The sequence below is a fragment of the Delphinapterus leucas genome, chromosome 13, assembly GCF_059928025.1.
Source record: "Delphinapterus leucas isolate spDelLeu-1000000601 "Yukka" chromosome 13, BTC_Dleu_Yukka2, whole genome shotgun sequence".
Lineage (NCBI taxonomy): Eukaryota > Metazoa > Chordata > Mammalia > Artiodactyla > Monodontidae > Delphinapterus > Delphinapterus leucas.
The window spans coordinates 13,033,343-13,061,258 of record NC_143141.1 but is presented as its reverse complement, the minus strand read 5'-3'; the positions used below and the strand labels follow the sequence as shown (position 1 = coordinate 13,061,258).

Below are 27,916 nucleotides of genomic sequence, written 5' to 3'. Positions count from 1 at the left end.
ATGTCCACGTTCTGCACCACTGCCCACAGCCCGACATGTCAGTCCTGGAAGCCCTGGAAGCCCTGGAACGTGGGCCAGTGAGGTCTCTGCCTTTGCCCTTTCAGTGCCCCTAGCAGAGCTCGGGCCATTCAGGCCGGGAACCCACGGACAGGGCCCGCTCTGTCCATGCTCAACCAGAGAAGCTCTCCTTTTATTTAAGTTTTGTGTCTGTGTTTCTCAACGTGATTGTGCTTAAAAATCCGGCACTATGGTTCAAAAGAAGAACGAGAATGAGAAACTTAAATACCACTGATTTCATCCTACCCCCTCATTTTATAGATGAGGAACAGAGACGCAGAGAGGACAGGGGGATTTTCCCCAAGGTCACACAGCTCAGTATCAGAGTAGGAAAAGCCTGAATCCTCAACTCTTTAGATACTTTCTAGAGGGAGGGAGGGAGGTGTTGGGGTTGTTATTTGGAGTGAGGTGCTGAGGGTCTGAGAGGAGACCCCCCAAAAGGTCCCCAAAGCGGGATGTCCCACCTCTGTGGCATCATACATGCCCCTCACCCTGCCAACCCGACCTAGCCCTCCTCAGAGGTGGGAAGCAGGACGGGGTGCAGCGGGAACACCAGAGGGGGTGCCCAACGGTGGGAGTTCAAGTTCAGGGGCTCTCAACATCCAATGTCCACACGCAGGCCGATTCTCTGCCTGGTGGCCCTGACAACTGTCCCCCGGACTATTGTGTTTCAGGCCACGGAGGGCTGAACCAGCTGGGAGGGGCCTTTGTGAATGGCAGACCCCTGCCCGAAGTGGTGCGTCAGCGCATCGTGGACCTGGCCCACCAGGGCGTGAGGCCCTGCGACATCTCCCGCCAGCTCCGAGTCAGCCATGGCTGTGTCAGCAAGATCCTTGGCAGGTAAGCACGAAATTCACCCCTCACCACCCTCCCTTTCAGGGACTCGTGGGGTGTCCTGCTTGGGCCCCTCAACAGGACCTGAACAGGATGTGGTGGTGCTTCTGGGCTTCCCCCATCTGCTGCCTTCTGTGGTTTCCTGCCCTTCCTTCCTCATTTGTCCATTTCTCCTTCCTTTCATTTCTCCCTCCCCCGTGGTCTCCTTTGCCCCATGTCCCATTTTCTATAGACTTCTTTGTTCCTAAAGCAGAAGAATCTTCCCCAAAGGCCCTCCCCCTGCTGAGACCAAGGGAAGGGAGCCACTGGGGAGGGGACACACGATCAGAGTTGACTCCCGAGGTCTAACCCCAGCTTGAGGGACGCCTGAGTTTGTGTGTTTCTCAAACCGTAACTCCCAGAGTACCTGCCACAGAAGCACCGGGGTTGCTTGAGGAAATGCAGATCCCTAAGCCCCAGGCCAGGCCTACAGCAGCCTCTCTGGGAGCCAGGCCCGGACGCTGTGATTTTTATGAGATGACCAGGTGACACTTACGGACACTAACTTTAGAGCAGCAGTTCACAGCCCTGGCCGCACGGTAGAGTCACCTGCGGAATCTTAATCTGAAAAAGAAATTGATGTCTAGGCCCCAGCCCACCCCAGTTAAGGCAGAACTTTCGGGGAATGAGTCCAAGTTTCGGTATAGTGTTAAGCCCTCCTCGAGTGATTCTAATTTCCTGCAACCAGAGTTAAGAACTGCTAACCCTGGGCTTCCCTGGTGGCTCAGTGGTTGAGAGTCCGCCTGCCGATGCAGGGGACACGGGTTCGTGCCCTGGTCCGGGAAGATCCCGCATGCCGCGGAGCAGCTGGGCCCGTGAGCCGTGGCCGCTGAGCCTGCGCATCCGGAGCCTGTGCTCCGCAACGGGAGAGGCCACAACAGTGAGAGGCCCGCGTACCGCAAAAAAAAAAAAAAAAAAAAGAACTGCTAACCCAAAGGTTCAGGAGGGACCAGAAGCAGCGAAGCTCTGGACCGACGCAGCCACGTAGTCCAGTCTGGAGGGCCACTTCGGGTGGGAAGTGCCCACACGTGGGGGATTCGGGGCTTCGTGTCAGCGCGGTGTACCCGTCTCCCTTACCCAACCTGTAAGTGGATTCAGGAGGAGTTCTGGTTCAAAAAGACCAAAGCCTGATCTGTAATTGAACGTGGAAAGCCCTGCTTTCCGGGCCGAAGTTGTCAGGGAAAAGCGTGGTCCCAGGCTGGGGTCAGGAGATGCGTTCCCAAGATGGGCTGCAGTACCCCACGAAGGGGATGAGCGCAGGAGGGTGGTGACACATAAAGGGAGTTTTTTGTTTAGTTTTGTTTTTAAAGAAGATGTTGGGGGTAGGAGTTTATTAATTATTTTTGCTGTGTTGCGTCTTCGTTTCTGTGCGAGGGCTTTCTCTAGTGGGGGCGAGCGGGGGCCACTCTTTATCGCGGTGCGCGGGCCTCTCACTATCGCAGCCTCTCTTGTTGCGGAGCACAGGCTCCAGGCACGCAGGCTCAGTAACTGTGGCTCACGGGCCCAGTTGCTCCGCAGCATGTGGGATCCTCCCAGACCAGGGCTCGAACCCGTGTCCCCTGCATTAGCAGGCAGATTCTCAACCACTGCGCCCCTAGGGAAGCCCATAAAGGGAGTGTTAAAGAGACAGATTTTATTTCATGGCAGAAGAGACCAGAGTTTCCCCAAGGAGGGGAGGCAGGCTATCCTGCTGAGGGATGCGGGGAAGGGGAGTGGAGACCCTGGGAGAATAGGCTCAGCTTCAGGGAGCTGGACGTGGCCAGGGCTCCAGGCCAGACTGGGGTTCCAGAGTCCATGAGGAGCAGCTTCAACCTGAACTGTGTAACCTGGTGGGAAACCAGTGGCTGGGGGTATGGGGTGGGGTGGAGGGGTGGAGGGGTTTTATGGAGAACAAAGGTGAAGCCAGCAAGACAGGGCAGAGGGCCCAGTGACCCCCGCTGGCTTCCTGGGGAGGGAGGGGTAAAACCAGGATGGCCAAGGGGAACAGTAAGTCCTGCTTCAGCCAAGAACAGCTGGACAGAGCAAACCGCCGCTGGGAACCTGTATGTACCCGCAGAGCACATTCGTCAAAGTGCCCTTTCTAAGAAGGGAGGTGTTTTGTGCCCCGTAAGGTGGCTCTCGCAGGTGCTCAGACGCAGGAGACTGGCCAGAGGGACGACGGGAAAGAGAGAAGCCAGGTATCCCTGGGCGAGGTCTATTGAAGAGAGTTCTGGTTTGGCAGCAGCAGAAACCTACCCATGCAAGGGAAACAGGCAGTGCCGGGAACATCGTGTTGGAGGCCGGCCCTGGGGGCACGATTCAACCCCCCGGCCCCTCCCCAGAAGCCTCGGAGGGGAACGAGAGTCTCTGGCTAAGTTCCTGCCCGAAGACCCCACCTGCTTACTGGGTACTTCTTTGGGGTTCTCTATTGGAGTAGGTACTACGAGACTGGCAGCATCCGGCCTGGAGTGATAGGGGGCTCGAAGCCCAAGGTGGCCACCCCCAAGGTGGTGGAGAAGATCGGGGACTACAAACGGCAGAACCCGACCATGTTTGCCTGGGAGATCCGAGACCGGCTCCTGGCCGAGGGCGTCTGTGACAACGACACTGTGCCCAGTGTCAGCTCCATCAACAGGTGAGAGGGACACTGCAGCCAGGGGCCGGGGAACCCGGGCTTTGGGGGAATCGTGACGGAGACCTGGCTTGAGTGGAACGGAGCCTGGGAAGGGGCCGCATGTTGAAGAGTCAGGCCGGAAGTGCCCCGGGTCCAGGCCAGGCACCACCCCCTCCAGCCTCCTCACTGCCATGGGGCATCCCCCCCCTCACCCCTCTCCTCACCGCACCGCCCTCTCACCCCGTCCCCAACCCAGACTGTACCCACCGCAGTCTCCTTCCCTACACACCACATGCGCTTTCATTCAGTAAAAGAAACTTCCTCTTGCATTGATCCTTTCTTTAGCGAGGCACAGGACCCCCTAACTGGGCCCTCATCCAAACACCCACTCATTTGTTTAGTCATTCAATCATTCATTCACTTGCTCACTCACTCATTCATTCACACGTAAGTCACTCACGTGTAGGCCCTGGGGGCACACAATCCTTGCCCATGTGGTGCTTACAGTCCAGTGGGAAAACACACTAATCGAGTCCTAATCAAGCGCCCATGCAAACAGCTGTAAGAAAAGCAGCTCTAAGTTTGGCTAAGGAGAGAAATGAGGGTGTTGAGCTGGCAGAGGGTGACCTTGTTTAGGGAGGTTCTGAAAAGATGCCTGGAGTAAGAAATAACTAATAAGAGTTAACTAGGTGAAAGGCTGGGGGGGGTGGGGGTGGTGAAAGGAGCTCTGAGACAGCACGTGCAAAGGCCCTGTGGCGAATAGGATCTCATACAAGAAGCTGAAAGAAAGCCAGTAGGTGGAGGGAAGGGGAGCATGAAGTCGGCTGAGGTGGAGATGTGAAGAAAAGGCTGCAGTTCAGAGGCTGGTGACCGTGCAGCGTATTCTTGCCTCTGACCCAGAAGCAATGGGAAGAACCTTGGCAGATGTTAAGCCCGAGGCTGACTTGCATTTCAGAAAGTCCACTCTGGCTGCAATAGAAAGAAAAGATTAGAAAGGGTCAAGAGCAGAGAGGGGTGGGCCAGCGAGTGACCCTGGAGGGAGAGTTTGGTGCTGGCAGTGAGGGACGCAGAGAGGGATGGATGCTGGAGAGATTTACAAGGTCAAACCCACAGAACCTGATGACGGGCTCGATGGAGGAGGGAGGGAGGCAGACACTGAGCCCCACGTGCATTTATGCCTTGAATGACCAGGGGGACTAATCGTGAAATGGGAACAGTGCGAAGGACCAGGCATGAGGAGTAAAGTCTTGGGTTTGAGTGTGGACAGGCTGAGTTTGAGGTGCCTTTTTTTTTTTTTTTTGTGGCACATGGGCCTCTCACTGTTGTGGCCTCTCCCGTTGCGGAGCACAGGCTCCGGACGCGCAGGCTCAGCGGCCATGGCCCACGGGCCCAGCCGCTCCGCGGCACGTGGGAACTTCCCGGACCGGGGCGCAGACCCACGTCCCCTGCATCGGCAGGCGGACTCTCAACCATTGTGCCACCAGGGAAGCCCTGAGGTGCCTTTAGATACCCAAGTGGGATCTCAAAAAGGCAACTGGATCTGGGGCATCCAGGAGCCCTGTTTCCTTCTCTGCTAAGGGCCTTTCTTGTCTTCCTTACAGAATCATCCGGACCAAAGTGCAGCAACCATTCAACCTTCCTATGGACGGCTGCGTGGCCACCAAGTCCCTGAGCCCAGGACACACGCTGAGTGAGTACCGAGGGTCCCACAGGCACACCCAGCCCCTTGCACACACACATCCATCTGTGTACACACCCAGAGTCACATACAAACACGTCCACACAGACACACCAGGTGTGTAGACTGAGCCCTTCTGTCGGGACACAGCCTTGCTCTGAAATATTCAGGGGTGGAACCACCTCAGGCAAGAACCCTGGCACCAGCGGTGCCGCTGACCCCTCCACGGTGGCAGCAGGGGCTCTGAGGGGTGTCAGTTTCACGTCCTGACCCTCCGTCTCGCCCCACTGCAGTCCCCAGCTCAGCTGTGACGCCCCCAGAGTCTCCCCAGTCCGATTCTCTGGGTTCAACCTACTCCATCACTGGGCTCCTGGGGATCGCGCAGCCTGGCAGCGACAGCAAGAGGAAACTGGACGACAGTGAGTGTTGTGGGAACCAGAGGGCAGGCTGGGGGCGCAGGAGGGCATTTTGCTGAGGCTCTGATGGGACACAAGCCCCCTGCGGCCCAGGGCTTTCGGGCCTGTCTCTAAGCCACCCTGAGGCCCGGGAGCCTGGTCCTTTCCCTCCCCTGAAGCGAGTCTGCTCCCCAGCTCGGGCCTGGGGGATGGGTGGACGGGCCCCTGAAAGCTTTCTCCCTGCCTGGGGACACCCGCCAGGTGACCAGGACAGCTGTCGGCTGAGCCTTGACTCCCAGAGCAGCGGCAGTGGGCCCCGCAAGCACCTTCGCACGGACGCCTTCAGCCAGCACCACCTTGAGCCGCTTGAGTGCCCTTTTGATCGGCAGCAGTACCCAGAGGCCTATGTCTCCCCCAGCCACACCAAAGGCGAGCAGGTGAGGGGCCAGCCGGGCGTGGGAGGTTAGCAGACAGCGGGGTGCGGGCGGGGGGAGGCACGGGCTCTGAAAGCTCCCTAATCAGCCTGCGGCCCTGGAAGCAGCTAGGAGTTGCTTGATGGGCTCAGGGGCGTGCTTCCTGCAGCTCCAAGGCCGTCCCAGGCTTTGTTTCACCAGACGCTAGCTTCTTCCTCTTCATCCTCCCGGCTCTGTTGCCTTCCCTCACCCACAGCCTCTGAGCTTAGGGCAATGCAGCCAACCATGCCATGCCCCTGCCGCGGTGACTCCCCTAGACGGCGGGGTCAGGTCCCACGCAATAAAGCCGCAGCTCCGGCCTCTACAGCGTGACCTCTACCAGCAGCTCCAGCCCCGCCTCGGGCCACTCACGCCTGCCCACCCCGTGAGCCTTGTTCACACCCCTCTACCCCAGCACACGGTGTGCCCTCCTCGCAGAATGCCTTTCCTCCCACTTCTCTGCCTGGAAAAATACCACTCGGCCATTATGACTCAGCTCAAGCATCACCTGGTCCACGAATCCTTCCTCGCTCCTCAGACACGCTTCATCTCGCCCGCACCCCTGCTTCTGCACGTCCGGGTGGCTGCTCCCCAGGACTCACGGGGTAGTGTAATTGCCTAGCGGACAGAGATGTAAAGACACAGCAGATTTCTTAAGGACAGGGCAGCATCTCAAAACATCTTTTTTTGTCTCCAGCACCTAACATTGCGCCCCTCTTATAACAGATGCTCAATAAAGGCAGATTGAGTGAATGCCTTGAGAAATCCAGCGCAATAAACTACAAGCTACAAGGGAAGTTTTATTTCCGGTGCTCAGGGCAGGTGAAATGGCTTATCGTGGGTTGGCTTCTGTGAAAAGCTGGCAGAGATGTCCGAGGTCTCCCGCAGAGCCCAACAAAGACTCCACACCTCTGTCCGAACTTCCAGGCCCGCTGGCCTCTCAGTTCATGATCTTTTATCAACACTGCAGTTGCAGTGTCTCCCTACCTCACCCCACCTGGTCAACCAGCTGAGGATTCTCTGGGCCGGTGTCTGCTCACCCCTCTCTGCACACGCTGTCATCGGATCTAGGAGTGAGGCGTGCCCGTACGTCTTTAAGATCTGAGTAGGCCAATGGTGACAATGCCAATAGTCAGCTGAGCCATTGCCAGTGACCGTCTGGGCTGCTGGGCCGATGCCAGCAACGCAGCTGGGCAGGCATTCTGCGTCAGCGATTTTATCAGCCCGGGCTGTAGCAACCAGGAGGGCTGCAGAGAAGGCTGGCCGTCAGCAGACCTGGGGAGAGGGCCCGGGCGCTCAGCCGCAAGGCAGCACCTGGCTCCCGGGGCAGGGCGGGGCGGGAGTGGGGGAGCCGAATGGGGCCACAGCGGCGGGCCTGCGGGAACCCGCTGTGTGAGACGGAGCCTGCACAAACCCGCGTCCTGGTAGAGTAGAGAAACCCTGCTGCTGAGACCCGCTGGGCCGCAGAGCCATTTCCTGGCTCTGTTCCTGAGCCCCACAAGGGGCCCTGCTTGATTACAAGGAGCCCCGAGACCCAGCACCAAGCTGGCATACGTACACGGGGAGTCATGCAATGGAGAGTCTTGAGCCAGGGGGACCGCAGGGCCCACCCAGTCCAGTCTCTCCATTTGTGTGGAGATGACCCAGGGCCAGAGAACGTAGAGAGGGCTTGGGGAAGCGAATGGTTGTGGAGCTCAGACCTGCCGGCCCTGGTTTCATTCAGATCCGTTCACTTCCCCTGCTTTAAATACGATGCTCCTATGTGAGTTCTTATTTGAAGACTGGAAAAAGAGAGCCTGAAAACCATGGAACTACTCCAACCCCTCACCTTACAGATAAGGAGACAGAGGCTTAGCCGTGTCCATAATTGATTCATTCCCTCCCTCAGCCAGTCATCTACTCCCTCATTCATTCCCCTGCTCGGTGGTGAGCGGCAGGGAGAACCCAGCCTGTGCCGGGGGCTCCTTACCTTTCCCGCCCTTGGTGCCGTCAGCACTGCTGAAGGAAGACTCCGTGTATCCTCACTGGGCACAGGAAGGCCCTCCGGCCTAGGGAGCCAGGAGAGAAGCACAGGTCCTCACACCTGACCTCAGGATGGGGCGAAGACATGGCCATCTCTTCTGTAAAGTCAACAAGGGGCAAAGCATTCAACAGAAACGTCGTGTGGCCTCATTTCTGGTTGCTGTTTACCACCCGGCGTAGTTAGGCGTCTGCACAGCCCTTGTTCCTCTATTTTACAAGTGCAAGAAGCAGATTTATCAACAGAATGTGAATATTATGAAGACAGAGACTCAAGAATTGGGGAGCTTATGACTCTTCACGTAACTCTGAAATATCTATTTACTGAGCATTTGTGTTACCAAGCATTCTGGGCTAAGCATTTAATGTAGGTATATAAAATCTCATTTAATCCTTACATCAGCCTTGTGAAGCAGATTCTATTATCCCTGTTATACAGGTGAGAAAGCCAAGCCTCTGAGAGGTCAAGGAGACTAAAGCTACTTGGCTGGTCCTTGCAGATCCAGGGCTCAGACTCGCCCAAGTCCTAAAGCACTGTGCCCTCTGCACCCCAATTCAAGTTCAATCCCAGTAAGAAACCCAGTCATCATGGGGATGTTTGAGCCATTCAGTGCAACATCACCGAAATGTCTGACTATATAGGTTGGTTTGTCTTTCACTGAATTGCCTAAATTTTAGAAAGTTATAGGATTTTGAGAAAGCATTTGGTATCAAATCAACATATCCATAAAGCATTTTAAACTTTTCTTACACTCTCGAGAAATTAGGCATCTTGTTCAATTTCATTAAGCCGGGCTCTAAGCAACTCCATCCTGCCTAGAAAGCAGGAAGCCCCCTCGCAAGGCATGGAACCAGAGCGCCATTTAGTCAGTAATTGCTGCTACATGATGATGGTGCCCTTGTGGCCTCCAGAATTTACTGCAGCTTTCAGAAGTGCCTGGCACACAACCAGAAACCGCTACGGCTCCTCGGAGAGCCCAGCTCGATGGGAATCATTGAAAGCGATTGCCTTTAGAGGAGCCGTTATGTAACCACGGAGCCAGCCTTGATTTCAGTTCTGCACACTAGTTCACATACTGCATTTGTGACGTGCGTGATCCACGTACGGGGAGCAGGTGTGTGCTGTCTCGTGCCCTGGTGGGAGGGAGTCATGGTGAGGGGTGATGTACCCTTGCCTTTAATTGAACAAGTTCTTCTTGGAGGCCACCTTACGAGATGGTCTGCTCATGTTAGGGGAGGCCGAGTGAAATCTAAACTGAGGTCAGAACTAAGAAAATCCCCAGGTACCTGATAAAGAATTTTTTTAAAAAAATTAACCCCTATAATCTTCAAGCTGAGTGTGCACATTTATATTTGCTTGGATATGGGGCGGGGGGACGGAAATCCACCTATTCTGCTGGGGTATCGGGTGTGTCATTTTATTGAAGGAGAAAATGCCTGGGTCAGGAACTGCTGTCCTCGATTTAGTCTCTGTCTCATACGCACCTGGGACGTTTACCTCTCTGGGCTTCAGGCTCTCGGCATATAAAACAGACAGAATATTGCTCACCCGTGTCACAGGGCTGCTGGGGGCAACGGATCAGGATAACACAGGCAAAATCTATTGTCCGCTCTTTGCAAGTGTAAGAAGTGGTCATGATGTTATCCACTGCAGAGCAGCGGTTGAGAGCATGGGCCCTGGAGCCAGACCCCTGGGGTTTAAATCCTGGCTCTGCCCCCTATGAGAGTGTGGCAAGTTTCTCGACCTCTCTGTGCCTGCATTTTTGGAGGATCTGGAGAAGAATAACTTAATGAATGGAGCAAAGCAACCTGAACGGTCTCATGTGCCAACTGCCCCAGCCCTGCATCCTGTTCTCTGTGGGCCCAGACAGGGTGAGGAGACCAGGAAGGAGCCCAGGGTCCAGGCAGGGCGTGGTCCTTGGAAGGAGCTGCTCTGTTCTGTGCCTGGCCTGTGCACGACCAGCCGGCATTGAATTCCGGGGCTGCAGAAGGGAAGGTCCTGAGCCTGGGACTGGGAGAAAAACAGAAGGGCTGTGAGTCAGAGAACAAGGGCCAATTAAGCCGGCTAGGTGGAGTCGAGATTGAGCGGGAAGAGGGGACAGAGGAAGGGAGTGTTTCCTGGGGAGACTGGGCTGCGGGGTTTCTAGGTGGGCCTGCGACCCACGGCCTCTGTGCACTGACTGCTTTTTGCTCACCAGGGCCTCTACCCGCTGCCGTTGCTCAACAGCGCCCTCGACGACGGGAAGGCCACCCTGACCCCTTCCAATACACCCTTGGGGCGCAACCTCTCGACTCATCAGACCTACCCCGTGGTGGCAGGTACGATGCCCGGAATCTCCTGGGCCATGTGGCCCCAGCTGCCAGGATGGGCTGGAGGGCAGAGCTGGCGGATGGAGAGAAGGAAGGTGTTACGGCCCCGGGCCTGGAGAGGAGAGGGGGGCTGTGCTGGCTGGGCCTCCAGGTGGGTCGAGAGGGTCTCGCCTTCTATCCTCGGCCCCGGTCCTCCGCCTGCCCCCCAGCGCGAGGCACACGCAGCCGCGTCTACATTCACAGAGGCACAGCTGGGAGGTAGAGCTGCCCCTCCCCTCCTCCCGCGGCCTGAGGGGCACCGCGTAGCCCCGCCCACCTCCCCCCTCCACGCCCAGCCTCAGGGAGGAGCCCGCCCACCGGCCCCGCGCCGCCGCACCCATCCCGCACCTCATGGCTTGGTTTGTGCATGTTCCCACCCCATCATCTCACACCCCTCTCTCCTTGTTGTCTCCCTCCCTCCGGCAGATCCTCATTCACCCTTCGCCATAAAGCAGGAAACCCCCGAGGTGTCCAGTTCTAGCTCCACCCCTTCCTCTTTATCTAGCTCCGCCTTTTTGGATCTGCAGCAAGTCGGCTCCGGGGTCCCAGCAGGTGCCTCGGTCCCGCCCTTCAATGCCTTTCCCCATGCTGCCTCCGTGTACGGGCAGTTCACGGGCCAGGCCCTCCTCTCAGGTACGACAGGGAGGTCCCGGGCTGTGCAGCCGTCGTGGGGGGAGGGAGGGGGGTCCTCAGGGCCGGACGCCGGTCCCCTGCTGTGGGTCCAACCCCCTCTCTGGCCCCCAGTCCTCTCCACCATCACCCCACTTCCTGATTCCTCCAGCAACTTTTGGAGGTGCCAAGATGTGTCCCCTCCGAGCCTGCAGAGTCAGGCCGTCGGGGTGGCAGGTACTCTGGGGGTGCCCGGCAGATTTCCAGAACCTCCACCCATGGCCCCATGGAAGAGCAGGGACCCTAAGGCCAGGAGCCAGGCTCCGTAAAGCCCTGAACACTTGGTCTGGGTAAAAAACACAAAAGAAGGAAAAATGAAAACTTTGGAGGGAGAAAGGCATTGGCTTTGGGAGCCAAATTCTGGATCAAATTTCTAAAGACAGAGGGTAAGCCCCAGTTGGGTCTCCATAGTGGAACTCTCCTTGTGCCCTGCTTAAGAGTGTCACCCTTGGAGGACACTCAAGCGGAATGACTCACCAACCCAAGGGAGGTGGGGAGCAGGGACCTCCCATCAGGAACCTCATCCAACTCAAAACATTTAAAACTGGAAGCATCTTAGGGGCATTTAGAGCAAATCTCTCCTTACACTGATGGGCGACAGGCCCAGAGAGAAGGGCCTGGCCGAGACCCCTGAATAGGACCATGGTGAGGGCTCCGCCTGCATGCAGCATGTGGGGGGTCTCCCTGGCAGAAGGACATCAGCCCGTCTAGCCAGGGTCTGAGCAGTGGCTGAAAAAGTCAGAGGTGTTTGGCTTGGGCAGGGAGAAGGCCTGAGGTGGAGTGAGGGGTAGGGATGGGGGGCAGAGACCCATAACAGTCTTCAGATATCTGAAGGGCTGCCACAGAGATGAGACAGTTTCAGATGTGGGTCCAAGGCATTGAACCAGGACCCATGGGGGAAGCCAGGAGTGGGCCAGCCCCTTTTGGGCCAGTGGTTTTCAAACTTGCTGGACCTCGCAGCACTCTCATGAAATGAAACGTTTGACAGAAACCAGGTATCCAAACCAGACAAACGAAGAGCTGCTCTGTCTGAAGTAGGGGCTCTGCCTGCGGAAAGCCCTTGGTCTTGAAAACCACTGCAGCAAAAGAACCAGACCTCTGCCCGCCCAGAGGGACCGCACGGTCCTCTTATTCAAGTTCATTGACCCTTTCTTGTAACTGTCTGTATGTTTTATGTCTGTCTGGCACCTAGGATTTTTTTTTTTCCTCTGTGCATCCCTGCGTCTAATGAGGGAGGTCCTCTTAGAAGCGGTGGGCACAGAGGCAAAGGATTCATAAAGGAAGCCCAGTGTGTGGGCAGAGAGGCAATGTTTAAGGGTCTGAAGCAAGGAGGAAAGTGTTGACTCAGTGCAGAATTTCAAAAGAGGGTGAAGTCAGCGGAGATGGGTCATTTGTTTTGACCAAAGTGATTAAAGAAGCAAACTGTGAGCTGAGTGAAGTGATGTCAGCCAGAGAAAATGGGATGGGGAGGGAGGGAGGGGGGAATAGAAGAGACTCACATCCACTGTGGGGTGGACCGGCCTAGTCACCGGGCAAGACTGCCTGCCTTGTGTGCATGGTGGGCCGGGGCCAGGAGGGCTGGGATGAGGCAGGTAAGGGATGAGGGTGTGGGTGAAGCATGCGGTCACGGGGAGAAGTTCTTCACTTACTGTGGGAGCTGTGGAGAGGCTTGGCAGGACCAGCCAGAGAGGAGCGGGAAGGACAGAGGGCAGCGGGGAGCAGATATATCAGAGCACAGACCTGGGTGGTGGTGTGAAGTGTGGTTGCGACAGCTCAGTGCAAAGTCCCTGCCCCAAAGCTCCCACGCTTTCTCCCCTCCCTGCCACCCTTTTAGGGCTTCAAGCATCCCCAGCCACCATGCAATCACAGGCAGGGGCTCTGAGAAGAGCAAGCAGTGGCCAGGCTTGGGGGGGCTGGGTCCAGGAGGTTGCCGAGAGCAGGAGGCAAGTTAAGGCCTCAGTTCACAGGGCTAGGCCCGCCCTGTGGATCAGGCACAAGGCCTAGGATGGCAGTATCCACGCTGAGCCCACGTGTGGGCCTGGAGCTCCTGAAAAAGCGTCCCCCCTGCCGCCTCTGCTCAAGATTGGACCTAAATACTTCCCACGTGGCTGAGCCACAGTGAGCGGACTGGGGGGAGACGGCAGAGAGCAAGCAGCTTGGGAGGGGAATGATCTGGGAGTTCCCTGGAAGTCCAGTGGTTAGGACTTAGCTCTTTCACTGCTGTGGGCCCGAGTTCAATCCCTAGTTGGGGAACTAAGATCCCGCAAGCCATGAAGCGCAGTCAAAAAAAAAAAAAAAAATGGAGGGGAATGATTTCAAGAGTCTGGGGGCTGGAAACCTATTCAAAGGAGGAAGAGATGAGCTTGAAAACAATGGAAGGAAGTCAAGACCAAATTAATCCGAGGTAATGATGCTGCAGACAGAGGAGACAAAGGAGGACCAGGTACATTTTCATTCCATAATGAAATGTCACCTACAGGAACCCTCCCAGCTCTCTCCTCTGAGTAGCTCCTATGGACCTTGCCTGCCACCTCCCGCCAAGTCTTTGCCTGCATCCCCGGGGTCAAGTCCCCTCCCAGCCCAGCGGCTCTGCTAGTGCGATGTCTGGGGTGGTATTTTCTGGGTCTCAACTTCTCCCTAATCAGCCAAGAAAGAAGAAACCTCAGGGTTTGGAGAACAGGAAGATTTCTCCTAACTCTACTCGCAGTTCCCGTCAGATGCCCCAGTATGAGGTCCCAGCACACTGGCCGAGAGCAGTATTGAGGCTGTCCTTGTCCTGGCTGTACCAGGGCTGAGTCCCGCTCAGCTGACGAGAAAGCCCTGACTTCGGTTTTATCATCAAAGAGCCCGTTACCCGCCTCCATCCTTTTGTGCAAAATTATATTTAATCCTGCCAAAGAGAGTTCTGGATTGCCATAAATTCTCCTTGCTATCAGGGCAAGATAAGGAGTTGAAAAGAGGTCACAGAGAGGGCAGACATCAAAGGGAGCGGATGAAATGGTCTGAAATCACCTCTACCCTCAGAATTCCTGCGAGTCCTGGCTCTGATCCTGGCCTCTACCGATATTCAGAACATTTACCAGTATCTCTGAGGTGCTAGCGCTCTCTTCTAAAACCCCATTTCCCAGCCAGTCAACGTCGACTGTGTCTGTGTCAGCTTCTTAAACATAGGACTGTATTGGAAGTATATTTGAGTACAGAGGAGATGGAATTACAAACCAAACATAAACTTGTGGTGAAGAGCCTTAAAAATCAATTAAGTCCATAAAATAGGCCGTGAAAGCGTGCCTCCACCTTATGGCTTCTGTGGTTTCATTTCTAAGAAGGTTGCAAAGTTCTTGGCTTTGGGAGAAAACAACATATTTAAGGAATTGAAGCAGAGTCTTGCGAGACTGGTGGGAAAGTTGATGGTACGGAGTCCGGGCGAAGGCCGTCCTGAAGACTGTCTCAGCAGGCTTTTCAAGGGGGCCAAGCTTCAGGGGAGGAAGCCTTCAGGAGTTTGCTCCAACATCTGATTCAGAAACCTCCGTCCCACTGGGAGAAATTTAGGTGACTAAGGGGAGACGAAGATTAAAAATCTCAGAATACAGGGGAGTGAGGCTGGTGAATTCAGTTTCCCAAAGAGCAGTTCGGGAGCTAGTTCTCGTGGGACGGGACTCATGGGGGCAGCTGTGACTAAATTAAATTGTGGCTTAAGGGGAGCTTCTACCCTGGTGCTCTGCCCACTGAGCTGCAAAGCTCAAGAAGCAGCAGGACCAGGTGATGGAAAGGGACAGGATAAGAGTAGAATGAAGGGGAATGTGGGACCACAGGGCTGCAGGGCCGGAAAGAGCTCTGTAGAACACCTAGGCCAGCCCTAGCCAATAGGTGGCCTGAGAGCCAAGATATACCACCAACCCCAATCACGGCAGATACAGATGCAGCCTCAGAATCCTTCTCAACACAATGCACCAGGAAGCCCCCTACCAATCAGTCAAATGTTAATTAAGGTGAGCCCAGTTTATAATGTGTCATCTAGCCTAGCTCCTCATGAGACAGACGGGAAGATGCGGGTCAGGAAAATTAAGTACTTCGCTCCTCAGCCACAATCTGGACCTAGATGTCTGTCTGTCTGTCTGTCTCCCTCTCGGAAGTAGGGAGGGAAGAGGAAAGGGAAAAGGTATCAGGCCCGAATTAGCCACCACCCTATTCCATCACCCTCCTACTCATGTCACGTACACCATGTGTCCTCATCCTGCCCACACAGGCTTCATGTCACTCCTTGCCTCTCATGGGCTCTGGTACCTGACCAGGGGCTTCATCCAAGGGTCCAAGGGGCTGAGTCTGAGAGCTGATCGTATTGCAGTCTTTTTCGAAGAAGGATCAGATTTTCCCTTAGTATATCTTCTGCCTACTTCTTCCTCTCCTTCTAAATATACTGAAATTTCCCTTTCCTCACCTGTTTGGCCAAGCCCTCATTTGTTCAGGCCTGTGTCAAGTGAACTGAACCCATCTGTCGAATTCCAGTGGGTTCCTTTCTGTTTGGTCCAGCACCGACCACTGCTGGACATTATACTCAAACAAATTAGGAAATTAGGGGGTGTTGTTCATTCTTACCAAAACATTCACACAGTTTTAAATAATGAACCGATGGCTCCTTTCCAATAGGATTTATTCTATAAGGTTTCCCTTGACATGTAACAATTTATAGAATGTGTCCATGGCACGAATCAGTATTCACCTGTGGCATGACACCTTAGCTCTGAGTTATGCTGATAACATTCTGGTAATAGTAATAAGGTGTGTAAGGCTACTCTTATTTTTTATCCCATTTTGCATGTGAAGAAACTGAGGCTTGGGGTACGTAGGTGGCTGGTCTAGGGCACTTGGAAAATTAGTTGTAGAAGCAGAATGAGGACCAAAGTCCTCTGGTTCCTAGACCCTTCCCTTCAGGGGAAGGGCAGAAGTCCAGTAGGCCTGGTCTTGTTTGTTGACCCCCCCAGACTTGGACTTGGCTCCAATGCCCATCCCAGTCTATCCCCACCATGACTTAGCGCCTAGCCTTGCTAATTTAGCATTCTTGCTTACTGCTGTATCCCCAAGTGCTGTGAAAAGTGCCTAGGGTATCAGAGTTACTCAATCAGTATTTGTCAAATGAATGAACTGTCTTCAGGGAACCTCTAGAAATAGAGGTAAGGAGGGAGTTACTGCTGTATTGACAACTTACAGGGTTCCATGCGAGGGACCTTCCCTCCCGTTGTTACTAGGCACCCCCTGAAGGTCCCGACATATGGAGGACCTCTGGGGGATGGATGGGAGGAAAGTTGGACAAACAGTGCCATGGAGGGGGTGGACTTGGTAAGCTGGCTGACAGAGGCTCACAGCGAGCCTATGTAAGTCCTAGGAGAGAAGGTAGCCCCCAGTGTGGAAAAGGTAAAAGCATTCTGGTAATGGTGATCATCTAACACACAGGTTCTCATTCAGAGGTGATTTTGCCCCCCGGGGACATATGACAATATCTGGAGACATTTTGGGTTGTCACACTGAGTGGGAACTGCTCCTGGCGTCTAGTGCGTAGACCCAACATCCTACAATGCGCAAGACAGTCCCTCACAGAGAATTATCTCTTCCCAAGTGTCGATAGGTCTGAGGTTCAGAAACCTTGTAAACGTCACCAAGAGCTAGGACGACCCAATAATTTCATCATTCAAACTGGGGCATTTTGAGAGTGGAATGGACTTATTCCTAAATATGTTGGGACGGGGTTCATGACCTGGGCAGGACAGGATGCCTTGTCACCTGGCCAAGAGTCCTTGGATGAGGCAGAATCTCATGGGCCTGCAGGACATGGGGCAATGGAAGAAGGGACACGGGTGAAGCATTGTGGTTGTTGGCACGTGGTGTAGATGGAGAGAAACTCAGCAGGTCAGGTGGGGGTCTCCAGAATGGGAAGGTTTGGCTACCTGATGTCGAGGAGAGGCAAAGCCAGGGAAATCAGGGCTTCACAGAGCAGCCTCTGTGTCACCAAGGCCAGAGTATTACCCACAAATTATAGATAAACAAAGAGAGAGATGGTTCTTTTCAGGACTGGCATGGACAGATGTCAGTGGCTCATGGGCATGCGTAAACACTGTCAGCCCACATCTCCTTTCCGGGTCAGGAAAAGGCAATACGTTTCACGTCTCTTGCAGCCCTGATAGGTTGTATCCACCCGAAAGGCCAGGTCCAGTGGCAGGAACCTCCCTCTGGCTCAGAAAAGAGTGCAGTGATTGATGAGCGATATCTGCCACAGGTTTGAAAGAGGAGAGAGATGGGCCCGCAGGCCACGCCTTTGCCGTGCCTTCATAGGGCCTTGTTCCCGGCTCTCCTTGGAGCTGGAGATGTGAGCTTTGAGTCCAGTGGCCTCTAACGTATTTATTTAGGTCAAGCTGTGTTGGCTGCTATGCGGGTGCCATGGGGGACCACAAAGACCCAGAAGACATAGCCCTCAGCCTCCCTCCAATACCACGACATCTTTATGGATGAATAAGATTTGTGTCAATAAAATCATTGGAGAACAGGGAACAATAGAGGACTGCAGTAACCAGGACACCCTGCATGGTGGAGCCTGTGGCCTGGTCAAGGCCAGCCAAGGAGAGAGGAGCCTGGGCTCAGAGGAGGAGGGCGGGGGAGGAAGTGGGTCTGGAGAAGGACTCGGGAGAGAGCGGGAATGGCAGAGGGAAGGCTTGCTGAGCCCCAGGGGAGCAAGACAGTAAGTACAGGAGCCCACAGTGGCCCACCTGATGACACTTTGCTGTATTTTTGCAGGGCGAGAGATGGTGGGGCCCACGCTGCCTGGATACCCACCCCACATCCCCACCAGTGGACAGGGCAGCTATGCCTCTTCTGCCATCGCAGGCATGGTGGCAGGTAAGGGGAGGGGCTGGGCAGGAGGGGAAGCATTGCAAAGAGGAAGTGGTGGCCCCAGGCCGAGCAAGAGAGGACGAGAGGTGAGCTGTGCCCCTCGCATAGGCTTCCCGAAGGGCAAGGAAGCGTGGACCGAGAGGTGTATCTTCTTATAAATGCCTGGAGAAGAGACATCAGTGCAGTCCTGGCTCCATAACTCTCTCCAGCTCAGCCCCCTTCTTCCCAGATGCTCCTGTATTACCCACCATGATGAAAAGGGAGGGGCTGAGACAGCCCGGTGTTCAAATCGGAGCTCTGCCCTTTCTTCCAGTGATTGATCCAGAGATTGATGGAGAGGCCGCTGGGGGCCAGCGGAACACTGTGAGCTAAACCTAAGCCTAGCCTACAAGCAACCCGTGGTCTCCCAGTTATTTCCCTCTGGTGAATCCCATTTACCCTTCCTGTAAAATCTGAGTTTGCGTGGCGTTGGTGATGATGGCGATGAAGATGGTTGAAATACAACCTTCTTCACACCTCGCACTCACTCAACCCTGCACGGGCAGGACCCGTGGCCGGAGAGCTCCAAAGGTACCATAAAGTGCGAGACGAGCTGGGAGCACTTCTCCGTCATCACCTAACTGTCCTGGAATCCTCCCTGCCAGTCACTGGGGTCTCTTTAGCCACCAGTGTGGTCATCACCCAGCAGTGACCCGGGGTATCAAGGTTTGGGCAAGCAAAGACAATGAGAGTTTCTTTGGGCGAGTCTCACTCTTTTAGGAAACATACAGGAAGGACCCCAGGATGGATAGGGTCGAAGAGAGCCATGTGCACCGCCCAGAGAGGCCTGAGGGCCTGGAGCTTCTGGAAGGGGCTCTGAATCAATCAGGGCATCTGTGACCTTCCTGCCAGCCCTGGACCAGCCTCTCTGGCTTTGACTCCAGAGACTCAAGGCATTCACCCAGGCCTGTTTCCCTCCCCCACTGGCAGGGGTTATTCTTTACCAGCCACCCACTCGGGTGCCCTGTGCGAGGCAGGTGGGCTGGGCTCTCCCGGGCAGAGGGAGGGGAGGAGGAGGGCGGGAGGGAAGGAGGCCCTGCGCTCCCTGGGAACCCGCTGAGCGGGCCTTGTCGCTGCCCGGTTACCGTGGCGATGTGCTTAATGCAGCGTTGAAAATACAGAATACTGACTCCTCTCTCCCTCCTGGCCCCAGACTCCCTCCCTCCCTCCCTTCCTCTTCTGGAGCGTGAAATGAGATTGGTCCAGATAAAAAAGGAAAAGATTTGGTTATTTTTTTAAGAGTGTGGATAATGGGGCCTCTCAATCAAAATCCCAGGCTCCAGTCGGCTCCCCCCATTCCCCTTCCAACCTCTCCACCTTTCCCTGCCGCCTGCTTAGAAGGGGAGGAGGAGATGTAAAGCACAGGGCTTTTCTCTTAATTATGGATCATTCCCGGGGGCAGGCCCAGGGCAAGGGGTGGTTCCTGGGGCCCAGAGTCTGACCTGTGAGGTAGCTGGAAGGCTTGGGCCTCTCATCAAAGGCCCCCAGGTTGTTTCCATAAAGACCTCACCCTGAGTGGGTGTTGTGGAAAAAAAATAAATAACACAAGTACAGCCTGGACTGCAAAGTGAATTCCAAGAGGGGGCTTGCTTGGCAAGGTGGATGGGCTCCCAGTAAGTTACATGCAAATCAGTTTTCAGAAAGTACAATGTCATTTAAATGCATCCCTGGTTCCCAGTAACTCCATGGTGCAAATGAATTCTTAAGGAATTTTTTTATAGAAAAAGTATTCGTGTCCATCTCTTACCAGTGGTTACAATCTCCAAGTTGACTGAAGCGAGATTCCTTCCATTAAAATCAAACCTTCATTGAGCACCTACTGTGTGCTAGGTACAGACAAAGTGCTCAAAGCAAGGCATACCAATGACATTCTTCAATCAATTGTGGAAGGAAGGAAGAGATCATTTGTCAGGCACTTTCTGTGTGCCTGGCCATTCATAGGTATACATTTATTTCTCATTTAATCCTCACCGTAAGACTGGGAAGCTGGTATGATCTTAGTTTTATGTAGATAAGGAAACAAGCGTAGAAAAGCGAAGTAGTGCGCTCGGGCTCATAACCATACTAAGTGGCTGGGTCGTTTTTGATTTCAAATCTAGCATTCTTTCAAACCTAGCGTACTACACACCACGCTTCTTCCCACCGTACCGGAAATAATGACATGTGTTATAGGAGAGCGACGTAGGAACCAGACCAGGGCACAGATTTCTCTTACCCATTCATCTTCTCTTGTGCCTTCTAATCGTTGTTGCTGTTGTTCCTGTCTCATTGATACAGTTAATGACCCTCTAACCAGTTCTGGAGCTGTACCGAGAGCTCCGATAGATGGATCCATCCATCCATCTCTCCATCTTTCCATCCATTCATCTTTACACACAGTTTTACATACATCCGTGTATCTTGTCATCTATCCTTCCATCCTTCTATCATTCATCCTTCTATTCATCCTTCCTTCCACCCATCCATCTACCCATCCTTCTATCCATCCATCCCTTCTTCTATCCTTCCATCATCCATCCATCTATCCATCCACCTTTCCATTCATCCATCCGTCCTTCTATCCATCCTTCCATACATCTTTTCACGTATCCATTCTTTCATCTATCCATTATCCACCCTCTCAACCATCCTTGCATCCTACCATCCATTCGCCACTTTTCACTTAACAAATAGTGGTTGAGGATCTATGGTATGGGATGCTGGGGATATAGCAGTGAACAAGACAGGTCCCTCTATTTATGGAGCTTACAGCCTAATAGTGGAGAAAAGAAGTGTAGTAAAGAAGTCAGTGAATGAATAAACAAGATAATTTCAGAGAGTGATAAGCACTTGGAAGACAATAAAATGGGATGATGTAATACAGAGCCACAGGGAGAGAAGATTACTTTAGATTGGGTGATCCAGAGAGGCCTCTCTGAGAAGGTGTTCAAAGTGGTCAACCAAGTGATAAACTGGGGCAGACCGACCCCAGCCCAAAAGAACAGCAAGTGCAAAGGCCCCAAGGCAGGAACTAGTTTAGCATGATCACACAAAGAAAGAGGGTGAAATATCCAAGAACAGTGAGTGGGTGGCAAAAGCACTGCAGAGTGAGGAGATGTTGTTTGTGGATGGGTCGAATTTGTAAACTACCCAGGCCACTGGGAAAACAAATTGCAGACAGTCAAAAGAGGAAGCACAGAGACCAACTGACCAATTGAAGGACCATTGCAGTAGTTCATACAGGACATAACAGTGGTTTGGGCCATGGAGGTAGCAGGGAAGGAGGAGAACAGAGACACTGAGGATGGATTTTGGTGGTAGAGCCAACAGCACTTACTAGTGAACTGGCTGTAGGGGTTCAATGACAGGGGAAACAAGGATGAGTCCCTGGTTTGGGGCTTGGGAAACAGCATGGATGGTGGTGACAAGTATATATGTGGGAAGTTAGAGGAGGAAGAGGTAGAGTATTTGGCATGTGGAAGTCAAGAGTTCTATTGGACCGCATGAGGATTGAGACACCACCTAGATAACCGGTTTAATACATCAGTAGACACATGATGTGTGTCTGAAGTCAGGAAAGAATCCTGACTAGGGCATAAATTTCAGCCATTGTACAAAGCTGTTATTTAATGCCAAGGGATTACACAAGATCACTAGAAAGAGATTGTGAATGGAAAATCACAGGAGGCTCACAAACCCAGCCCTGGGATTCTTCAGCATTCAGAGACATAGCAGAGAAGGAACGAGCAAGTCCAGTGAGTCAGAAAGGCCCTTGGGTTAGGAGGCCAACCAGGGGAACTGGCATCGTGAAACCCAAAGGCATGGAGGGAGTGATGAACTGAATCAAAGTCGGCTAAGAGGTTGAGGGGGGGTGATGGACACGGAAGTGACCACTGGAGTGATCTGGGTAGAGGTTGCGGAGATCTGAAGAGATCAGCGTTGGCCTGATTGGAGGGGAATGAGGAGGTGAGGGCAGAGACCATGGAGCAGAGAAGGGCTGGTAGCTGGAGAGGAATGTGGGGTAAGAAGAGGATTTTTAAAAGAGAAGATGGCAGAGCATGTATGCTGGCTAAGGCAGTGATGAATTGGAAAGGGAGACGTTGATGAAGAGTAAAGAGAAGGGATAAACTGTAGGGACCAAATCCTCAGAAAGGGGAGTGAGGCAGGATGCAGAGCAAAGAGGATGGGTTGACCTTTCATGGGTGCAGGGACATTTCATCTGCTTTGGCTGCAAGGGGCTTGACAGATCTGATGGTGGGAGGATGCTGCACCCAGGGGGTGTACCACCTCCTGAGTCTCGTACCCTACTCCAACTTCTAAGTGACCGAAGCAGATAGGTACTCTGTAAGTGTGCGTTGGATAAGTGAATAAGTGAGCAAGTGAGTGAGTGAATGCATGAAGAAGTAACACAGGGAGAGGGCAAACACATTGGACTTTCCACCTCTCTTCCTGTCCTTTGGAGCCGCTGAGGTTGGCATTGGGTGAGGTGGGGTCAAAGCCCGAGGGCGTTGCTGGGCAACCAATGTAGAATCGGCTTCTTCCAGGGTGCGCTGAACCCAGCAGTAAGCAGGACAGGCTGCATTGTGAATGCAAGAGAAAGTACTGGGGGCTAGGGTCCTAGCAGGCCCTAAGGGAGCATGTGGCCTTGGGCAAATGTCCCTCTCTGGGGAGCAGTTTCTTCATTTGTGAAATGAATGGTTGGATGAGATCATTTCTTTTCCCTTTTACTATATTTAATTTAAAAAAATTCTCTTTGATGTGACCATTTTTAAAGTCTTTATTGAATTTGTTACAATATAGCTTCTGTTTTATGTTTTGGGTTTTTTGCCACGGGGCATGTGGGATGCTAGCTCCCCGACCAGGGATCAAACCCATACTCCCTGCATTGGAAGGCGAAGACTTAACCACTGGACTGCCAGGGAAATCCCTGGATGAGATCATTTCTTAGTTTCTGTCTTTCTATATTCATCCCTTTGGTTTTCTTCTCCCTCCCTTCTTATACATGTATTTCTTGGGCTCCTGACCTGTGTTAGACTTAGTCCCCGCCCCTAAGGCACTTCCTGTTACTACTGCCTATGCTGACTCCCCGGACAAGGACCCAGTAACCTTCCTCTGCTTCAGGCTCTTCCTCCTTGCTTCCATTCCTGCTGTGCAATTGCCTTCTTCTCTGGCAGGGAAGAAGCCCCTACTGACCCCAGCTCAGGCTTTAACACTGGTTGGATGACTGGTGTGAAGCTCTACTGAGCTTTATTTCAGCACCTACCTAATGGGAAAATCATAAAAGCTAGCATTTCTTGACTGCTTCTTATATTCCAAGCATGGTGCTCATAAGCATTTGACGTGTGTTATCAGATTGAATCCTCAGCAAAACCCCATGAGATAGGGACAATAATCTGCCCCATTTTACAGATGAGGAAACCAAGGCTCAGAGGGGTTCGGTGACTTGTCCAAGGTTGCACAGCTAGGAAGTGGAGCATGGAGATTTGGCTCCAGACAGGCCAGCCCCAGAGCCAGGCAGCTTCGAGCCTCTCTTCTAGACTCTGGGAAGGAGATCAGGAAGGAACCACAGAAAGCACGAGGCTCACAACAGCAGATCGGATTCTGGAAGGCAGTGTGGATTCACCGGAGCTCAGGGTTGGCGGAAACCTGGCTTTGTGGATGAAATTGTCTCCTAAGTACATAAATGGATGATCTGGAATTTCAAGTTAAGAGCCCTCAGGTCAACTTCTGCTCTGCCATCTCCTAACTGTGTGATTTGAGGCACCCTGCTCACTCGTGCTATACTCCGATTGCCTCTTCTCTAAATTGGCGCTACTGATGAGCACTTTGTCGGAAGGTTATGAGAATAAAGGGGCTTACTGTGTGGGAAAGTGTTTTGCCGACTTTGCGCTCCGTCCCGAGCCCCAGCAGTACTTGCGGTGGTCTGCTTCGTTATTTAAAGGAATTCTTAAGTAATTTTTTTGGTGAGTAATTCCTTTGGTGAAGCCAAGAATCCACTCACAGAAAGAGGGGATATGATTTGCTTTGTGTAAATCGTGCACTGAATTTGCTTGCAGTGGCAGATTTGAAATGAGGCAAACATCTCTATGGAGCCAGTCCCAGGACACAGATGCCCTCCCCTCTCCTTCCCTTCACCCTCAGCAACCCCACCACCACCAAACACACGCCCCTCCCTAACAAACCATATTTAGGGAGGCTACAAAGCTTATCCTTACTGAGTCCTTCCATGACCCCTAACTCCTCTCACTCCCATTGGCCCTTCCTGGAAAGACCTTTTTACAGAAGGTCCAGGCAGCCGCAGAAGTGGTTAGAACCTGGGCCCTGGTCACAGCACAGCTTCCAAATTCCACCAAACCCTCCATGTGTGTGAGCTTCTGCAGATCCCCAAGCCTCTGTTTCCTCATCTGGAAAATGGGCACAATACTAACATCTGCGTCCTGGGGTTCCTGTGAGGGCTGATCTTGATGGAGCAGTACCTCCAGTCCCTGATGGAAAAGGCACTGCCCCACATGATGCAGACTGAGGGGCCCCCGAAGGACTGATGGAGGAGGACTTGCTCGATGCCTGCCCTGCAGACCCTGGTCCCCCATCCCCAGCCTTCCATTGGTGCCTCCACCTCATGGGTCTCTCACATTCTCTTCCCACAGGAAGCGAATACTCTGGCAACGCCTATGGCCACACCCCCTACTCCTCCTACAGCGAGGCCTGGCGCTTCCCCAACTCCAGCTTGCTGAGTAAGTTGCCTCTGGGGCCTCCCAGGCCCTCTGCTCTGCGGGGAGGGGTGTGCAAGGCTGAGCCAAAAGTTGCCTGAGACCTGGGAGGCCCCAGTTTGATGGAGGGCCCAGGAAGACAGGTGTTTTCCGTAATCCGAGCAGATAGAGGGAAGGCAGGGTACCGGGTTGCCTGGGAGAAGAGGCAGAAGGAAGAGAGACTTGCGTGCATCACTGTCTCTCTTCTCCATCCTGAGGCCACGTCTATTAAATCTTTTGTTTTGTGTAAGATTCAGGGCTCAGGCTTTGGGAGGGCAGTGGTGGGTGGACTCCAGAAAAGTCTTGGAGGGGGACTGCCTGCCTTCAGGGACTTGGAGTCCCACAGCTGCAGACGCTGTCACAGGGGCGCCCTGCAGGAGTGCCAGCTGCCCCTCTGCTGGGGAGCACCCTGATTGCAAACAGTGCCATCCTGTTGCCCACATTAACCATCTAAGTGACTCAAAAATACTCACGATTCAGCAGCAGAGCCCTTACACAGAAATCCTCTGTTCCACCACATTCCTGCTGTTTGGCTTGAGACATGGACAGCCTTCAGGAGGAACAGAGAGTGAGCTGTAGAGCTGCTCCTCAGCCCCTGTCTCCCCCTGGGCCTGGGCTGGGTAGAAAAGCTTTTCAGGAAACCAGGCCCCTTAATGGAGAACGTGAGGGATCCCACTGGAGTCTCCGTGAGGGATGGCCTTAAGGGTCTTGGAGCAAACCTGAACCAGACAGAAGCTGCAGTGCAGTACGGCCAACCGCAAGGGAGCCGTCGCAGGCCTGGCAGGACCGTCCATTCCCAAGACGCCTCCTCTCCTCCTGTTACCTCCTGATGTTCCAGAAATGACTAGGAGGCTGGCTGAGCTGGGTTCTGTTTGCCAGATAAGTTCAAGCCACCCTTCTGTTCAATGTAGCCGGAAAGGCTGACGGCATTGAGACATGCCCTTCCCATGGAACTTTCCTGGGCTGCCCATCCTGCAGGTGTGCAGAGCTGCCTGGTGCAGGCCCTCAAATGTGCATCCCCCTCGACCAGTCAGGATCCAATCCCCCTGCTTCCCAAGAAGAAGATCCTCTGACCTCGCACCTTTTGGGCAAGGCTGGGGAAAGCCCCAGTGATCTCCCCGCGTGAACTTGGTTCTTCAGGGTTCCAAATGTAGCCGCTCTCTCTTGCCCTCTCCCTGATACAAGGGTGTTGAAGGTCAAAGGAGTCATGGCGGGAGGGGCAAGAAGCCACTGTTCTCCTTCTGGCCAGAAACTCAAAGGTGAGGCCAGAGAAGGAGGAAATAGGGCCAGAGAGGAGTTAATCTTTGATGATCAGATAGGCCTGGGGGATCAATGATTAACTTGTGCTGTCTTAAAGGTTGGCAGAGGCAGGGAGAGGCTGTGGTGCAGTTTCCCCTTCTGACCAGCAGTGTTGTTGTTCTTTTTTCGAACGTGTCCAGGTTCCCCGTATTATTACAGTTCCACAACAAGGCCAAGCGCGCCACCTACCACTGCCGCGGCCTTTGACCATCTGTAGTTGCCATGGGGACAGTGGGAGCGACTGAGCAACAGAAGGACTCGGCCTGGGACGGGCCCCAGAGAGTCACACAAAGGAATCTTTATTTATTACATGAAAAATAACCACAAATCCAGCATCACGGCTCCCTCCCTGTGTGGTTGATTTAATGAACCATGAGAGACCGGACAACGTTGGAGAAGGCCACGCTGTCCTCCAGGACTCCTTAATGAGGGGCAGGAGTCCCAGGGGGACAGAACCGTCCCGTTCCAAAGAGACAAAATTGGAAGAGAAGTGGGGAGAGAAGAGGGGACAGCCAGAGGCTTGAGAGGGATGGCACATGGGGCCCACGACGGGGTCAGGGGCACACAGAGTCACCTCTGTGGCTCCATCACCGACACGCTCTAGCAGCCGCGGGCTGTAAGCGCTTCGGTCCAGCCCACGAGCCACAGCGGGCTCTGCCGCACCGCCGCCTGGAGAGGCACCACCTTCTCTGGGCAGCTTGCTTGGCGCTTTCCACTCCTCTCCCTCTTGGCCCACAGGCTGAACACTGGGTCCAGCCAACCAGGAGCTCCGCCCGGTGGTCAAGGTGGTCATCCGCCTTCCTTTTACCTGCTGCGGTGAATGTAGGCGCTCCATCCGTGAGCGTATTGCAGCTTGAGACAGACATTCCGAAGCCCCCGGGCTCCTGGGGGTGGGGTGCAGCCCTGCCCAGGGCGGAGCCAGGCACAATGGCTGGGGACCCGCCTCCCCTCCCAACAGCCCTGCCAAGCCCACAGCTACCCGAGAGACCCTAAGACAACCCCCCAAAGCCAGCCATGGTGGTTTCCTCTCTGGCTCCCACCATTCCTGCCCTCCGCTCCCCAGGCCTGACTGTAAATACTGTAAATGAGGCTCTGCTTGAGTCCAGCTGCCCTCTTCCTCTCAGTGAACTGTCTCCCTGCCATGTCGGGCTTCTCCCCGTGACGCTTTTTTTTTTTTTTTTAAAGACAACCCACCACTGCCACAAGACTCAATAAACCATTACTCTTGGTCTCCAGCTTTGGGGTTGGCTGGGGAAGGAGGCACCCCAGGACTGGGTTTTTTCTCCAGAGAACCTCAGAGCCCAGTGGCCAGCGAACTCACTTTGGGGCCGGGCATTGAGAGGACCACGAATGCCCAAGGGAGAGAGCCCCTGACTTAGCATTCGCCCTCTGCCCCAGAGACATGTTCAGCACCGGGCAAATCACGTATCCCAAGCTTTGATTGTGCCAACTCTGAGTAAATGCGAGCGTAAAATAAGCACGTGGCCCAGTGCCCGGCCAATCACAGACTCCCCACAGGTAGTTGCTGTTGTTAATAACAGGAAGCCAGAGAACCCGCCGGGAAGGTTGGAGGCAGATCCGGGAACAGCTCTACACTGGAGCCCACATAAACAGCTCTTAGGATCCCTGAGGTGTGAGAGGAGGGAAGGGAGAAGACAGTTCTGGGCTCTGCTGGATGGGGCCTCACATAAATTAAGCCGCCATTTGCCCTATTTTACATATGGAGAAACTGAGGCTCAGAAAAAAATGAAATAACTTGCCCAAGGCAGGAAGTAGTAGATTCAATCAAATCCTCTTACCTTAAGTCCAGCACTTTCACCCAACAGCGCAGGGCTCTCATCGGGGATGCCAGGGGGGTTCTAGACCCAAGGGAGGTTCTGAGA

General features: G+C 53.9%; 1 protein-coding gene across 1 annotated transcript; it reads left to right on the top strand.

Moving 5' to 3' along the window:
* On the top strand, positions 1 to 27,268 carry PAX8 (paired box 8). Its single transcript, XM_089894203.1, has 11 exons — positions 1 to 77; positions 487 to 897; positions 3,344 to 3,544; positions 5,125 to 5,213; positions 5,495 to 5,620; positions 5,858 to 6,033; positions 10,266 to 10,386; positions 10,843 to 11,049; positions 17,872 to 17,973; positions 24,633 to 24,719; positions 26,174 to 27,268. The coding sequence occupies exons 1-11, from the start codon at positions 1 to 3 to the stop codon at positions 26,248 to 26,250; spliced, it is 1,674 nt and encodes a 557-aa protein (XP_089750329.1). The 3' UTR covers positions 26,251 to 27,268.
* The last annotated feature ends 648 nt before the right edge of the window (positions 27,269 to 27,916 follow it).